General features: G+C 53.0%; 1 protein-coding gene across 1 annotated transcript; it reads left to right on the top strand.

Annotated features, from left to right (window-relative positions):
• The first annotated feature begins 12,262 nt into the window (after positions 1 to 12,262).
• Positions 12,263 to 13,396, top strand: HTR1D (5-hydroxytryptamine receptor 1D). Its single transcript, XM_062193160.1, has one exon. It carries the CDS (start codon positions 12,263 to 12,265, stop codon positions 13,394 to 13,396), a length of 1,134 nt encoding a protein of 377 aa, XP_062049144.1.
• The last annotated feature ends 4,101 nt before the right edge of the window (positions 13,397 to 17,497 follow it).

Here is a 17,497-nt window from a genome sequence, read left to right as displayed (position 1 = left end):
GCCTTTCCTGGGATCCTAACAGATAGACCAGGAGCTCATGCTGTGGTGCAGTGGGTTAAGCTCTCACCTGGGACACCAGGAACAGTTTAATTAATTAAGTTGTGCTTACCTGAAAGGCAGAGAGCCAGTGACAGACGCAGCTCTCCCCACTGCTGGTTCACTCCCCACATGCCTGCAACCGACAGCTGGACGAGGCTGAAGCCAGGAGCCAGGAACTCAACCTGGGTCTCCCACTGGGTGGCAGGGACCCAAGTCCTTGAGCCGTCACCTGCTGCCTCCCAGGGTACGCATTGGCAGGAAGCTGGAATTGGGAGTGGAGCCGAGACTTGAACCCAAGCATTCCCGTGTGGGATGTCCCAAGTGGCAGCGTAACCGCTACACCGAGCGGCAAATCCAGGGCTCCTGCCTGGTAGCAGCATATGCGGCTGGGTGCTGATGGTGGTCTCTTGCCTGCTGGAAGCTTGCAGTGACCCCGTGCAAGGCTGAAGCAGGCAGGGTGCGTCTTCATTCTTCCATGACTGTTGCAAAGGCCTTGGAAACAAGTTTTACCTATCCTTGATTTTTTAACAGATAACCAGAGGGTCAGCAATGAAGACAGCCAGAGACCATCTGGGCGAGACGTTCTCTAATCCAGCTGCACCTGAGAAACACTTGGGTTTCTTACAATTACAGGGCCTGGGTTCTACCCCTGGGAGAGGCATGGTTAAGGCCTGGACAGCTGTATATTTTTAAAGCAGGTTTGTACTTTTTAGAGCGCCCCTTGGTGAATCTGATGCTCACCAAGAGAAACTCTGATTGGTCCAGCTATCTCATTATGCAGGTTGGGGGAAACAGAGGGCTGGCCACAGAGCCAGGCCAAAGCCAGGGACACCTGGCCCTCAGGCTGGTGCTCTGCCTTCAGGATCGTTCCTCCACAGTTATTGGGACCTTGCATACACACACGTGTCTCTCTCTTGCCCTGGGCCAGGTGTCAGGGTCCCGGCTTGTGGGATGAGCATGGCCCAGTGACAGTCTGGTGTGGTAAGGGCTATGGCGCAGGGCATGCAGGATAAGGGGGCCTGAGCTGGGCTGGGCTGGAGGAGGGGACGGAAGGCCCCCCCTGGGGAGACCACAGAGCCTGTTACTGAGGGGGGCTTGGAATCCAGTGGCCAGAGGGCGGGGGTGGGGGAGGACAATGTCCAGGCAGGGGCTGCTGCAGGGACAGTGGATGAGGAGGAAACAACCCTGGAGCTTGGAGACGGCAGCAGCTAGGCTGCTTGGGGCTGCCAGCGTGTGAAGGTCACGGCCACCTGCGTCAGGACATGGCGCTGGAGGGGGAGGGGAGACCAGCTCATGAAGTGGCTCTTAGAGCGAGCCCTGAAGCTGGACTTGGTTCCAGGAGCAGTGGGAGCCACTGGACGACATTCAGGGAGGGCCAGGGCCTGGCGTTTAGTTGAAAGGAAGATCTGGGCTGTGATTTGGTTGAGAGATTGGAGCAGGAGTGGGTGGTCACTTAGGCCAGGGAGGACGGTCTCACGTCCCCAGCAGGACAGCGGTAGCCGTGGGAGAGGGAAGAAGAGCCAAGGCAGAGTTAGGCTTCGGCAGCAGAACTGAGAGAATGAGCATCAGTGGGCTATTGCTGTGTGATAAGCCACGCTTCCACTGGGTGGATTGAAACAAGAGCGTCGGAGCGGGCTTTGTGGCACAGCGGGTTGAGTTGCTGTCTGGGATGCCTGTGTTATATATTGAGCCTGGCTCAAGTCCTGGGTTCCCCTTCTTTTATTTTAAGATTTATTTTATTTTTTTAAAAAACATTTATTTGAAAGACAGCTACAGAGAGAGGCAGAGACAGGTCTTCCATCTGATGGTTCACTCCCCAGATGGCCACAGTGGCTGGAACTGCACTAATCTGGAGCCAGGAGTTCCTTCCCAGTCTCCTATGCGGGTGCAGGGGCCCAAGCACTTGGGCCATCCTCCACTGCTTTCTCAGGCCATAGCAGAGAGCTGGATTGGAAGAGGAGCAGCCAGTACTAGAACCGGCACCCATAAGGGATGCTGGTGCTTCAGGCCAGGGCTTTAACCTGCTGTGCCACAGCGCCAGCCCCAAGATTCATTTTATTTTTTGAAAGGCAGAGTTACAGAGAGAGAGAGAGAGAGAGAGAAATCTTCCATCTGCTGGTTCACTCCCCAAATGGTCACCTCAGCCAGGACTGGGCCAGGCTGAAGCCAAGAGCCAGGAACTCCATCCAGGTCTCCCACCTGGGTCAGAGGCCCAAGCACTTGGGCCATCTTCTACTACTTTCCAAGGCACATTAGCAGGGGAGGTGGATCGGAAGTGGAGCAGCTGGGACAGGAACTGACATGGGATTCCGGCACTGCAGGTGGCGGTTTAACCTGTTACGCCACAACGCCCGCCCCTGCTACCCCTTCTAATCCAGCTTCCTGCTAATGCACACTCGGGGGAGCAGAGGATGATGGTCAAACACTTGTGTTCCTGCCACTCCTGTGGGAGGCCCCAGTGGAGTTCCAGGCTCCAGGGTCTGGCCTTGCTGAACCCCAGCTGTTGTGGACATCTGGGGAGTAAATCAGGGGATGCGCTAGCCCCAGCTGTAGCTGTCATTTATGGAGCATTTACTGTATACCTGTATACACTTCCTACCAGCTCATCAGTGGTTACATCTGTCCCCACATGCCCGTACTGTCCCACATGAACTTCAACTCTGAGCTGTGACCAGTGGGACTGGTGCCTAAGGCTCTTAGGCACTTGGCCACTGCTCTTTTTTGGGCAGTAGGAGGTCAAGTTTTTTTTTTTTTTTTTTTTTTTTTTTTTTTTTTTTTTTTTTTGACAGGCAGAGTGGACAGTGAGAGAGAGAGAGACAGAGAGAAAGGTCTTCCTTTTGCCGTTGGTTCACCCTCCAATGGCCGCCGCGGTAGCGCGCTGCGGCCGGCGCACCGCGCTGTTCCGATGGCAGGAGCCAGGTGTGAGGTCAAGTTTTTATAAGAGTAACAGTGCCCAAACCCAGGTGATAGATTTTCACAAAGTGAGGGCCCCAGCTCCAGGGCAGAACACGCCCTGCACCCCGAGGCCCCCTCGTGTCATCACAGCACCTCCTCCCTCGAGGCCAGCACCCTAGGCTGATTTCCATCAGTGTAGGTCAGTCTGTTCTTGAACGTTCTGAGGTTTGGATGACACGTGGTGTCTGGCTTCTGCTCAGTGTTACATGAGTCCCCGCGTGGTTGTGTGGGGCTGGGGCTCCTGCTCCTGACGTACAGTGTTCCACTTGCCACGGCTGTCTGCGCCTCCGCTGCTGTTTGTGGGCAAGGTTTCCGGCTTGGGGCTGTTGTGGATAGTGCTGCTGGAACAATCCCTGTGTGCGTCTTTGGGTGGACAAACGTGCACATCTTTGTTGAGTGAACTAGTGGAAGAGCTGTGTCAGAAGTTTGGCGGCTTTTTTGGTTAATGTTTATTTTTAAATTTTATTTTCGGGTCCGCGTTGTGGTGTAGTGGGTAAAGCCGCCACGTGTGACACTGGCATCCCATATGGGTGCCGGTTCAAGTCCTGGATTCACTTCTGATCCAGCTCCCTGCTAATAGCCTGGAAAAAGCAGTGGAAGATGGCCCCTGCTACCCATGTGGGAGACCCCAAAGAAGCTCCTGGCTCTAGGAGTAGACGTGGCCCCACCCCAGGCATTGTGGCCTTTTGGGGAGTGAACCAGTGGATGAAAGATCTCTCTATCTGTCCCTCTCTATATATAACTCTTTCAAATAAATAAATAAAATATTTATTTAAACATATCCTGATTGCGCTTACGAGTTTGAAAAATAAATTTTATTTTCATCTACTTGAAGGGAAGAGCAACAGAGAGGGGTCTTCCATCTGCTCATTCAATCTCCAAATGCCCCCAACAGCTGGGAGCCGGAACCCCATCTGAGTCTCCCACCTGGGGAGCAGGTGCCGAAGCACTTAAATCATCATCTGTTGCTTCCCAGGATGCATTAGCAGGAAGCTGGACTGGAAGAAAAGTAGCCAGGACTCCAGCCGGCATTCTGATAATGATGCTGGCGTCCCAGGCAGCGGCTGAGCCCAGCAAGCCACAACGCCCACTCTTTGGCTTCTTTTTATTTTCTGCATTTCCCAGATTTTATAATTAGAGAATGTGAGATGCAAAACTGATTTGCTTGCATTTCAAAGATACTGAATGGATTGGAAAGCTTGCATTGAGAGAGAAAGAGGGAGAGACGTGGGCACCGCCCCCATCGCCTCTCTCAGAACTTTTCTGTCTTCCTCACGTACCTTACACTTAACCCTCATGACATGCCTGGCGACCGCCCTGGGTACTGTGATCGCACGGAAGCTGAGGCTGTAGGGAGGTCCCGTGTAGGAGCGAGGGTGGGAAGAGACAGCAGTGATGGAGGCATTTCAGAAAATACTGTGCAGCTTCCTGTCTCCACTGATTCCCCGTCTAGGCTCACTCCTCCGTCCCGGCCAGCTTCTAGAGGCACGGATTCCTCTGTGGGGGATTTATTCTCCTGCAACAAATCTTTGATCACAGAGTCTGGGATTTTTTCCCTCTAAGGCATGAGCCTGGCTTCTGTGCACACATTAAGCCCATGCTTCCTCTTTTGTGCCTGGCGAGGTTTTGTGGCTCAGTGGAAGACCTTTCAGAAAGGGGAGGCCATGATCTTCCTGCAAGCTGAATGAGCCCTGGGTAGGAAGCTTAGGCTAAAAGGGATTAAAAAGAATGCCTGTGGCGTGCCAGCCCCTGTGCTGGGGTTAACCCGACTTCACAGGGACACACTGGGGCCCTGGGAGAAAGGCGTTGTTGCCCCAATTTACAGATGAAGGAGAGCTCCGGAGGGGAAGGACTCGCCTGCACCCCACAGCGAGGATTCTTTGGGAAGGAACGGAAATTCCTTTGTCTTCTTATTGCTCAGGGCCTGTCCACGTGAACTGGCTCAGCTGGGACAGATGAGTGGGGAGAAATGAGGTTCCTGGGTAGAAGTCACTCGTGGACATACAAGGAGGGGAAGGTGGGGCCAGGAGGAGAGGCTCCTTCCTTCCTTCTTTCCTTCCTGAGGCGGGGCGGGGGGGGGGGGTTCCTCTGGCTGCTCCACTCTCCTGCAGATCTCTGTGGTTCCGCTCTCTTGTTCACTTGTAGCTTTTCTTTCTTTTAAGATTTATTTATTTATTTGAGAGGCAGAGAGAGAGAGAGAGAGAGAGGTCTTCCATCCACTGGTTCACTCCCCAATTGGCCTCAATGGCCGGAGCTGCACTGATCAGAAGCCAGGAGCTTTCTCTGGGTCTCCCATGTGGGTGCAGGAACCCAAGGACTTGGGCCATCTTCTACCGCTTTCCAGGCCATAGCAGAGAGCTGGATCGGAAGTGGAGCAGCTGGGACTTGAACCTGCACCCCTACACTGCAGGCGGCAGCTTTACCCGCTATGCCAGAGCGCCGGCCCAGCACTTTTCTCCTTTTCCGGCTTTTCTGCTTGCTAAACCTTGCCTGGATTTGGTCTTGGCTGCAGGCTGACTCCAGCTTCAGGATCATTGGCTTCTGGAGTGCTTTTCCTCCATCTTCTGTTTGGCTCCATACCCAGTCTCTGATTGGCTCATTTTGGGTCACATGTTTACCCTGGTCCAATCAGCTGTGGTCAGAGTGGTCTCTGTGGAGACTGATTGGGCCTCAGGTCCATCTGTCTGCGCTTCCCTTCCCACCCTTCTGCAGAGGTGGAAAGCTGGAGCAGGGGTGTGGATGGGGGGTGGGAGAGGCACGGTGTTGTTGGAGTCCAGAGGACACTGCTGAGCTGGGAAGAGGCTGAGGAAAGCATTTGCTGCTGGGCTCCTGGCTCCCAGGACTGTGGACGGGCAAGGAGGAGGCTCAGGTGTGGCTGGTGTTCCAACAGGGGCAGACATCGCCTACTGGAATGCACAGGGATGCCTGGTTTCTGGGGAGGGCGATGACCTTGCTGTCTGGAGTCTGAATTTGCCTGGACGCATCACAGAAACCAGAGAGGCCACATTTGTGGTCGCCATTTGCGGCTGAGCTGTTGGTATCTGTGACCTTATCCACTTCCCCCTGTTCCTCTGAGATGTGGGCTATGTGTCCATCGCTGAGTCTGTCCAGGCCCAGAGAGAGCGAGTGGCTTGCCGAGTGGCCACATTGAGAAGGTGAAGCAGTGGAGGTTGGGCCCAAGAATGATGCTTTCAGCCACCGCCTGCAGCGTTGAATCATTATGACGTCTGTTCAGGACGCTGCCGCACATCATGTGACCTTTTACAGTATTTATTTGAGGGGCAGAGAGGGGGGGGGAGAGCGCCCATGGAAGAAGCGCCTGGCTTCTGGGTTCTGATCTGCCCAGCCCCGGCTGTTGCAGCCAATGGGAGAGTGAGCCAGGGGATGGAAGACCTCTCTCTCTCTCTGTAACTCTGCTTTTCAAATAAATAAATAAATAAATATTTTAAAAAATACAAATATAAGGCCAGCGCCGCGGCTCAATAGGCTAATCCTCTGCCTGCGGCGCCAGCACACCGGGTTCTAGTCCTGGTCGGGGTACCGGATTCTGTCCTGATTGCCCCTCTTCCAGACCAGCTCTCTGCTGTGGCCCGGGAGTGCAGTGGAGGATGGCCCAAGTGGTTGGGCCCTGCACCCCATGGGAGACCAGGAGAAGCACCTGGCTCCTGCCATCGGATCAGCACGGTGCGCCGGCCGCAGGGCGCCGGCCACGGAGGCCATTGGAGGGTGAACCAACGGCAAAGGAAGACCTTTCTCTCTGTCTCTCTCTCTCACTGTCCACTCTGCCTGTCAAAAAAAAAAAAAAAATACAAATATATCATTCCCTACAAAAGAGTTTGTGTGTGTGTGTATATATATATACACATATATATGTTTATATGATGGTGTATTTTTAGACCATCATTGAGGCAGGTGATTAAGTCTCTGCTCGGGACACCCGCATCCTATGTAGGAGTGCCTGGCTCTGGTCCTGGTTACTCTGCACTTCCAGTCAAGCTCCCTGCTTGTACACCCTGAGAGGCAGCAGGTGACGGCTCGAGTGCTTGGGTCCCTGCCACCTACATTGAGACCCAGATTGAATTCTAGGTTTCTGGTTTCATCCTGGCCCAGCCCTGGCTATTGGTGGGTATTTGGGGAGTGAACCAGGGGATGGAAGCTCTCTCAACCTTTCAAATAAAATGAAAAAAAAAAAAATTAAAAAGGAAAAAAATAAAAGCTGCAGCCCAGCCTTCCTGACCCTGTCCCGGTCCTTCTTCCCAGATGTCGCCGAGGGGCAGGGAGGGCTTGCTCACCCACCAGCCTCCCCGAGCCCACGCCCGCCACTGGAATGAGGTCACTGGAATGTCTTGGAACCATGAGTGCATGGGGCTGTGGGAGCCGCGTAGCAGCCTGCCGTGGGAATGACGGCACCTCCCGCGCCCGGCCGGCTGCAGGGAAGAACATTGCCAACAGTGAGGCTGTCACATTTTCCGTGTGAACCCAAGTGGGAGGATCCTTCAGCAGTGGCTTCTGGGGTTGGAGCCTGCGGCAGGTGGGGGCAGGAGGGGTCCCCGACTGCCTTCATTCCTGGAAACTCATGTGCCTTGAGGCTTTTTGTCCTGAATTGAGGCATGGTGGAGAAGGGCAGAAATGTCAACAGCTCCAGACCCGGTTCTTCCACTTCCAGCCCGGTGACCTTTGGCAGGTGACATCACCTCTCTGTGCCTCTGCTGGCCCATTTGTAAGTTGAGGGCCATGCTGCCCTCCTCACAGTTTGGGTGACTCTTAGCCGAGAGTTGGCTCAGTGCCTGGGACATAGCAGGAGCTCCATGAAAGACGCTATAATAACATCCTTCCAGCCCGGGGGTGTGTGTTGCAGCTGGTGGCGTAGATCGGTTTCCGTCCATGGTGGCTGTCTCTCCTCCTCCCAGCAGATGGAGAGCCTGCAAGCTGAGGGAGTGGGAGGGAGCTGCCCTGTTGCAGTTTAACTTCTTTTTTTTTTTTTCAGTTTAACTTCTTAATGTTTTCAAAATCAGTTAACCGGGGTGAGAGTTGTGGCGCAGTGGGTTAAGCCACCACTTGGGACCCCTGTATCCTGTATCATTCTCTGGGTTGCACTCTTGTCTCTTCTGATCCAGCTACTTGCTAACATAAGCTCTGGGAGGCAGCGGATGATGGCTCAGGTACCTGGGTCCCTGCCGGAGACCTGGACTGAGTTCCCAGCTCCTGGCTTTGGCCTGGCTCTGGCCTGGCCCAGCCCAGGCTGAATGAACCAACAATTGGGAGATTCTCCCTCTCTCTGCCACTCTGTGTTTCAAATAAATAAATAAATAAATATGTCTCTTAAAAATAAATAAAAGTCGGCCGGCGCTGTGGTTTAACAGGCTAATCCTCCGCCTTGCGGCGCCAGCACACCGGGTTCTAGTCCCGGTTGGGGCACCAGATTCTATCCCGGTTGCCCCTCTTCCAGGCCAGCTCTCTGCTATGGCCCGGAAAGGCAGTGGAGGATGGCCCAAGTGCCTGGGCCCTGCACCCGCATGGAAGACCAGGATAAGCACCTGGCTCCTGGCTTCAGATCAGCGCGATGTGCTGGCCACAGCGGCTATTGGAGGGTGAACCAATGGCAAAAGGAAGACCTTTCTCTCTGTCTCTCTCTCACTATCCACTCTGCCTGTCAAAATAAATAAATAAATAAATAAATAAATAAATAAAAGTCAATCAACAGGCACAGACTGATCCTGCTTGAGAAAGCCATGAGCTGTGGGGGAGGGGAGTGAGATGCTAATGATTCCTTCTCAGCTTTTTAAAAAAAATATTTTATTTGAGAGGTAGAGTTACAGACAGAGAAAGGGAAACAGAGAGAAAGGTTTTCCATCTGCTGGTTCATCCCTCAAATGGCTGCAACAGCTGGAGCTGGGCCAATCCGAAGCCAGGAGCCAGGAGCTTCTCCCAGGCCTCCCACGTGGGTACAAGGGCCCAAGCACTGGGGCCATCTTCCACTTCTTTCCCAGGCCATCAGCAGGGAGCTGGATCGGAAGAGGAGCAGCCAGCCCTGAAGTGGCATCCATGTGGGATGCTGGCACTGCAGGCAGAGGCTTAGCCCGCTACACCAGAGCACCGGCCCTCATCTCAGCTTTTTTATTCTATGCCATGGGTTTCCCTGGCCTGGCGCACTGGAAGCTTTGTGGCAGCCTTAGGAAGCCATATTTGGAGGAAGAAATCCAAGACTCAGAAAAGGGAAAGCGCTTGCCCCAGCTCTTACAGGGGGCTGGGATTTAGCAGAGATTGGAGAACAGATTGCCCCAGGCCGGGCCAAGCTCTCCCTTGGGCCCTGCTGCCTCCCACTCCTGGCACCTGTCCCATCCTGGGCCTGAGCCCCTTGGGCCTCTCTGCCCTCCACCCTCCAGCCAGCGGACTTTGCCCTGCTCTGACCTGGCCTTGCACCTCCGGGCCTTTTGCTTTTGCCTCTCCAGCCTCCCCAGGAATGCCTTCCCACATTTGATCATCAAATACTCCCCCTTCACATAGCTGCTGAGTGGAACTAGATGCAGCCCATAAGAATACCACGGGGTCAGGCATTTGCCATGGTGGTTAAGACACTGCTTGGGGCGCCTGTCTCACATATCCGAGTGCCTGGCTCTGGTACCAGCTCCCCCACTTCCAGGTCCAGCTTTCTACTAATGCAGCAGATGCTGCCTCAAATACTTGGGTCCCTGCCACCCATGTGAGAGACCTAGATTGAGTGCCAGCTCCTGACTTCAGGCTGGGGCACATCCTGGCTGTTGCAGGCATTTGGGGAGTGAACCAGCAAATGGCAGATCTGCCTCTGTCTCTTAAATAAAAATGAAAATGCATAATAAATAGGAAATGTTTAAGAGACTAGCACTTAAGAAAAAAGAATGATGTGAGAGTGACTGATGGAACATTGTTCAAAATATGACATTGAAAAAATATGAAACAAATTCATACATGAGTAACGACCACACTTTTGAAAAAGTGGGTGTGTGTAGATTCTGCCTTGGCAGCTCCATCCCCAGGTCCCTGGAGCTGCGCATCTCTCTCCCCTGCCAAGCTGAGTGGTCCGATGGCCAGATCTGTTTGCTGAGTTAACTCGGAAAAAACCAAATGAATCATAGGGATTCCTGGTGGTATCGAGCATTTCATGCAAGGCAGGGAGAGAGAGGGTGGGGACAGAGATGGACTCAGGGGTCTGGGCATCTTCTTCTTCTTCTTTTTTTTTTTTTCAAAGGTTTATGTATTTATTTGAAAGGCAGAATTACAGAGAGGCAGAGAGAGAGAGAAGTCTTCCATCTGCTGGTTCACTCCCCAGATGGCTGCAATGGCTGGAACTGAGCCAGTCAGGAGCCAGTAGCCAGGAGCGTCTTCTGGGTCTCCCACACGGGTGCAGGGGCCTAAGCACTTGGGCCATCCTCCACTACTTTCCCAGGTAATTAGCATGGAGTGGGATTAGAAGTGGATCACCTGGGACTTGAACCGGTGCCCCTATGGGATGCTGGTGCTGCAGGTGGCGGCTTTACCTGCTATGCCACAGCGCCGGCCCCCATGGGTATCTTCTTGATAACCCCATTATACCCAGGAGTTGCCTGCTGGGCCCCGAGGACTTCAGCTGGAGTTATGCCAGAGATGGCCTTCAGTGGCTGTGCCCTCTGCCTCTCCTCACCCTGATTGTTAAAACACCAATGGCCCCAAGCCCCGGGCACCCCAAGCTTGCCCATGTCCCAGACACTTAAACCTAGAGGCTAGAGGCACACAGAGGAGATACGAAAATGAGTCTTTCAGATTTTTTTGTGGCCACATTTCCAGTTTCCATTTGGAATGTTGAACGTTATTTTCTTTGAACATTTACCATGAAAAAAGCTCAGAGTTTGGCCATTGATTTCCTTTCTTAAGATTTATTTATTTATTTGAAAGAATTAGAGAGCAGGGAAGAGAGAGAAAGAGAGAGAGTGTGATTACATCTGCTGGTTCACTCCCCAGATGGCCACAGTGGCCAGCGCTGGACCAGGCTGAAGCCAGGAGCCAGGAGCTTTATCTGGGTCTCTCGTGTGGGTCCAGACATTTGAGCCATTTTCTACTGCTGTTCCCAGTTGGCTGTTCCTTTCTTTGCTTCACAAAATGATGATGCTTTTGTTTTCGCGTGTTGCGGTTTTTTGGGGTTTGGATTTTGGTTTTGGTTTTGATGTTGAGAAAGTCCTTCATGCTCACCCGAGGAAACTTGGAAAATTCGAGTGAGTAAAAGGAAGTTCTCTCCCCTCGAGACTTCCTAGAGCCATCCCTCGGAACAATCCGGGGTTTTCTGGGTGGTTTTTTGTTTTTCTCCCGAGTGCACAGGTTGGTTGTTTCCATTGTTGCTGGATAAGTAGGAAGACGCTTTCTGCTTCTCCGCTTACAGAGCTGGTTTCCTGTAACAAGCCTGCAGTGCTTCCCGCAGCCCAGGGCCTTTGTCCCCTTTAGGAATTGTGGGGGTGGGCACATTACCCTCCCCTGTTGAGATGTCAGTTCCCCAGCGCCACGGCCTACATTAAGTCCTTTGAATCTTCCAGTTCCTTCCAGGCTCTCTGTACTATCCTTCCAGAATCTTACTCTTGGCTTTTTTTTTTTTTTTTTTTTTAAACCCTAGAGCGTTGGAACATGTGCCCCTCTTGGTGAACCGACAGTGGTCTGTGTGTGTTGCCCGCTCCCAGCTCTTGCATTCCTTGGTAACCAGAATGTTCTGTGTATTCAAGCTCACAACCATCCGTGGGACAGGAAGCAACACTGAGTACCTCGTGATGCCTCAAGATGCACCTGGGAAGACGGTGAGCCCTTGACACCACTGCCACTCTCAATCAGCGGCCACCGAAGCGCCCCGCAAGCAACCTGAATCATCTCAGATCTGGATGGGGGAAGTTTTAAAGTTCCCATTAGACACATTGATGTCCCAAGCTTTGAAAAGAGCCCAGACGCCAAAGGCCAGAATCCCAGAGCCTTGCCCACACCGGTGTGATACTCTGGCCAGCGTCTAACAGCCACTGGCCTGTACCCTCTGCTGTGCCGAGTTCCACAGCAGTGAGATGTCTTGGTATCCCTCTGGCTTGGGCAGGACTTTCCACCACCTGCTGGCTGTTGCCTCCGTGTTCCTCCCATAGTCGAATCTGGAGGTCTTTCTGCTGGGGTCTGGATGGCTCTCAGCGGAGTGTTCCGGGACCACGGTCCTGCTCTGTGGGCAGGGCAGCTATGAGAAGGAGCTGCATGTGTGGGAGTGTTCCAGAAGACGGAGCCACTTAGCATGTCCCCACCAAACCAGTCGGCAGAAGGCCTGCCCCAGGAGGCTGCCAACAGATCTCTGAACGCTACGGGGACCCCAGAGGCCTGGGACCCGGGGACCCTCCAGGCATTGAAGATCTCCCTGGCTGTGGTCCTTTCCATCATCACAGTGGCCACGGTCCTCTCCAACACCTTTGTCCTCACCACCATCTTGCTCACCAGGAAGCTCCACACCCCCGCCAACTATCTCATTGGCTCCCTGGCCACCACCGACCTCCTGGTTTCCATCTTGGTCATGCCCATCAGCATCGCCTATACCATCACGCACACCTGGAACTTTGGCCAAGTCCTGTGTGACATCTGGGTGTCTTCTGACATCACGTGCTGCACAGCCTCCATCCTGCATCTCTGTGTCATTGCCCTGGACAGGTACTGGGCCATCACCGATGCCCTAGAGTACAGTAAGCGCCGGACAGCAGGCCACGCAGCCGCCATGATCGCCGTGGTCTGGGCCATCTCCATTTGCATCTCCATCCCACCGCTCTTCTGGCGGCAAGCCAAAGCCCACGAGGAGGTGTCGGACTGCCTGGTGAACACCTCCCAGATCTCCTACACCATCTACTCCACCTGTGGGGCCTTCTACATCCCGTCCGTGCTGCTCATCGTCCTGTATGGCCGCATCTACATGGCCGCCCGGAACCGCATCCTGAATCCGCCCTCCCTCTACGGGAAGCGCTTCACCACGGCCCACCTCATCACGGGCTCTGCGGGCTCCTCGCTCTGCTCCCTCAGCCCCAGCCTCGGCGAGGGCCACTCGCACTCAGCCGGCTCCCCGCTCTTTTTCAACCCCGTGAGGATCAAGCTCGCGGACAGCGTCCTGGAACGCAAGCGGATTTCCGCAGCTCGAGAGAGGAAAGCCACTAAGACACTGGGCATCATTCTGGGGGCCTTCATCGGGTGCTGGCTGCCCTTCTTCGTGGTGTCTCTGGTCCTGCCCATCTGCCGGGACTCCTGCTGGATGCCCCCGGGCCTCTTTGACTTCTTCACCTGGCTGGGCTACTTAAACTCCCTCATCAATCCCATCATCTACACTGTGTTTAATGAGGATTTTCGGCAAGCATTTCAGAGAGTGATCCATTTCCGGAAAGCCTTCTAGTTGTCTCATTGGTGGTTTACCTTTTGCGTCCTGTCCGCGCCCTGCTGGGATGTCCTTTCTGGTTTTCCCAAGACTTGGGTTTGTTCTTGATCTCTTGGGTTCTTGGCGCAAGTCACAGGTGGCTCTGTTCTTTGCCCTGTATCTTCTTGACTTCTGAGCTCCAAGCCGGGCGATTTCACATAGCACAGTATTTCCATGGCTCCTCCACTGAGTGACCTGCAGGATTCCCTGTTGATACAATTCAGGTGAGAAGCCGTCTGGCTCTGTAGAAAGACCTCAGGCTCCAAAGGAAGGTGTTCTGGTCTACCTGAGATTTGCATGGAGCTCAAAGCAGGGTGGATAATGACCTGAATTGAAAGAGAACTTGGAGCCAGACGAAGGGACCTCTGATCCTTGTAGCACCTTGTTTGGGAACGAATACCTGGGGGTATCTCCCACGGAGTGCCCCTTATGTTGAATCTCTTCCCATTGTCCATGGGGAGAGAATCAGTCTTGGGGTAACAATGATGTAGAGGGGCTTGGAGAGAGATTCAGAAATGAGGGGCAGCCCAGTGGGACAGCTGGGCCCGATTCAGTACCCTGCACCCTTCCTTCTTCCCCAGTATCCTTGCACCGTCTTAATATTCTGAAGTTCAAACCTATGGTCACGCCCATTGGAATAGATTGACAGGCTTTGGCCTGTGGGATGCCATTCTGAATTATTTTTTTAACATCTCATTCTCATTAGAGATTGTAGGACGTTGAATCTTGTCAAATAAAAAGCATGAGACCTCGCCACCAGCACAGTCTGTGGGTGCTTCCTCCCCCATCCCTGAATCTGGAGCGACTGTTCAGTCCAGCTGGTGGCACTTACAAAGCACCTGTGGAGCACATGCCAACCCTGAGCCTGGCGTAACAGTGCAGGTCAGGTAGCATGAAGAGCTCAGGACCTGATCCAAGTGCTGCCAGTCTCTAGCTTGGATAATAAGTTTCTGATTTCTCTCTGCCTCAGTATGTTTTATACACACACACACACACACACATATATATATAAATTAATGCAGTGTTTGACACAGGAGCACTTATTTTATCTTTTAAAGATTTATTTATTTATTTGAAATGCAGAGTGACAGAGGGAGGAGCAGAGAGAGAGAGATCTTTCCATCAACTGGTTGCTCCTCAAATGCCTGCAACAGCCAAGTCTAGGCCAGCCCAAAACCAGGAGCCAGAAACTCCATCCTGGTCTCCCACAAACTCGAGCCATCATCTGCTGCCCTCCAAGCACATTAGCAGGAAGCTGGACTGGAAGTGGGGTAGCCAGAACTTGGACCAGGCACTCTGATATGGGATGCGGGTATCCCAAGCTGTGTGTAACCTGCTGTACCACAAGGCTTGCCCCACACTTATTATCTTAGAGGTACAGGAATTGCCCTACTCAAGGTCAATCAGCAATAAAAATAATAGCTGCTTTTTATTAAGTGCCTACGTGTTCTCGTTCATTCTTGGTCCCCATGTCAGAGATGCAGTAAAGAAACCTGGCTATGCGTACGGAAGGCTTCACAGAGAGGTGACTCCCTAAAGCCAAGCCTGTGTGGGTGAGAGGCACAGGTGATGAGGCCTCCTGGGGAAGAAGGGGCGGAGCCAAGGAGGGGAAGGTCACCGGAGGCAGAGAGAAGAGCAGAGACCCCGCCAGGGAGGCCTGGGAGAATGCAGGGCAGGAAGGGGGGGGGGGTGTCAGGAAAGGAGGGGGACCCGAGGGGGTGGTGGGGGCTCCCCGGGGAGCCTGGTGCAGATCTTGAGGTTTGTGCTGGACTTCTCAAGGGGCAGGCTCTGTACCGCCTGTGTTGAACTTGGATTCCTGGTCCCGCCCACACGCACTGAGTTAGCTTTTCTGGCGTTGAGGCCGGGTGTGCTTTTCAGATCAGCCTTGCTTGCGCTGCTTGCGCTGGATGACTGCTGTGCCTCACCTGTAGGATCCAGGGGTTGGTGTCTGCACCCCCGTGACGCCTCTCCCTGAGCCTTGGCCTGCTCCTCGCTCCCCTCCGCACCTGACACACCCTCCCCTGCCTTCCTCTCAGGCTGTGCTTGTCCCATCTCCTCTGTCTTGCTCTGTCTGTGAGGGATCAGGAACTCAGAGACTAGACAGGGAACAGGGTACAGCATGGCTGAGAGCACAGCTGTGATGTCAGCACACAGCTGGAATCGGACCCCAGTTCTGCTGTTCCTCATCTGGGTCACTTGGGGGAAATCACCTAACCTCTCTGTGCTTAAGTTTCTTTATCTGTTAATCGGTGAGCATTAAATGAGGTACTGATTGTAAAGTGTTTTCTTTTATAAACTTTTTTTAAAAGATTTACTTGAAAGGCAAAGTTTGAGAGGCGGGAGGGTTGGGGGGTCTTCCATCTGCTGGTTCATTCCCCACATGGCTGCAACGGCCGGAGCTGCACCGATCCGAAGCAAGGAACCTGGAGCTTCTTCCCATGTGGGTACAGGGGCTCAAAGACTTGGGCCATCTTCTACTGTTTTCTCAGGCCATTAGCAGAGAGCTGGATTGGAAGTGGGGCAGCTGGGACTCAAACTGGTGCCCATACAGGGTGCTGGCTCTGCAGGCGGTGGCTTTATCCACTATGCTACAGTGCAAGCCCCAAGCGTTTTCTTTTAAAATATATATACATATATACATATATGTATATATATATTTAAGTTATCTGAAATATATATTTTAAAATATATATACATATATATAAGTTATCTGAAATATATATATTTTTTAAAATATATATACATATATATGTATATATACACATATTTAAGTTATCTGAAAGAGACACAGAGATCTCTCAGCAGCTAGTTTACTCCCCAAATGCCCACAACAGCCGAGACTGGGCCAGCCTGAAGCCAGAAACTGGGAACCCAGTCCAGGTCTCCCACGTGGATGGCAGGGACCCAACCAGTTGAGCCATTACCTGTTGCCTGCCAGGGTGCACATGAGCAGGAAGCTGGAACTGGTAGCAGAGCTAGGACTCAGACCCTGGCACTCTGGGATAGGATGCAGGCATCCCAGGCGGTGTCTCAGCTGAGCCAAATGCCCACGCCTGTAAGTGATTTGCATAATAAAATGGCATTGGTCACCGTCTGGGAGCTCTGAGCTGGCTATGAAAGGAGAAGCTCAAATGTCACCTCCTTGGAGACCTTTCTTGACTAGAACAAAGGTTGACAAAGCTTTTTTTAAACAGCTTTATTGGAGTATAATTGACATACCATATGATTCACCCACTGGAAGTATGCAATTGAATGTTTTTCAGTATAGTCACAGAGTTGTGCAACCATCAGCACAATCAATGTTTTTTTTTGTTTGTTTGTTTTTGACAGGCAGAGTGGATAGTGAGAGAGAGAGACAGAGAGGAAGGTCTTCCTTTTTGCCGTTGGTTCACCCTACAATGGCCGCTGCGGCCAGCACATCGCGCTAATCTGAAGCCAGGAGCCAGGTGCTTCGCCTGGTCTCCCATGTAGGAGCAGGGCCCAGGGACTTGGGCCATCCTCCACTGCCTTCCAGGGCCATAGCAGAGAGCTGGCCTGGAAGAGGGGCAACCGGGATAGAATCCGGCGCCCCAACCGGGACTAGAACCCGGTGTGCCAGTGCTGCAAGGCGGAGGATTAGCCTGTTAAGCCATGGCGCCGGCCTTACACAATCAATGTTAGAACACTTTCACGGCCCTGTAATGAAACCCTGCAGTCTTCACGCCCCGCCCTCCAGACCCCCAGCCCTCTGCAACCCCACTCTACTTCCTGTCTCTACAGTGCTACCTATTCTGGACGTTTCCTATAAATGTACTCATACAATAGGTGGTCCTTTGTGGCTGGCTTCTTCCACTTAGTATCTTTTCATGGTTCAACCATGTTGTAGCTGATTCACTCCCCCAAATGCCTACAATGGCTGGGACTGGGCCCCACCAAAGCTGGAAGCCAGGAATTCAATCTGGGTCTCCCCCATGGGTGGCAGGAACCCCATTTCTGGAGCTGTCATCGCTGCCTCCCAGGGTCTGCGTTAGCAGGAAGTTGGAGTCGAGAGCCAAGGTCAGGCATTGAACCCAGGCGCTCTGATGCGGGACAGGGATGTCT

This window comes from Lepus europaeus, chromosome 5 (genome assembly GCF_033115175.1).
Source record: "Lepus europaeus isolate LE1 chromosome 5, mLepTim1.pri, whole genome shotgun sequence".
Lineage (NCBI taxonomy): Eukaryota > Metazoa > Chordata > Mammalia > Lagomorpha > Leporidae > Lepus > Lepus europaeus.
This window is presented reverse-complemented; position numbering and strand designations above follow the sequence as displayed.

Bases quoted from the DNA above. Each gene is read 5' to 3' on its own strand.
- HTR1D (XM_062193160.1), top strand. From the start codon at position 12,263: ATGTCCCCACCAAACCAGTCGGCAGAAGGCCTGCCCCAGGAGGCTGCC.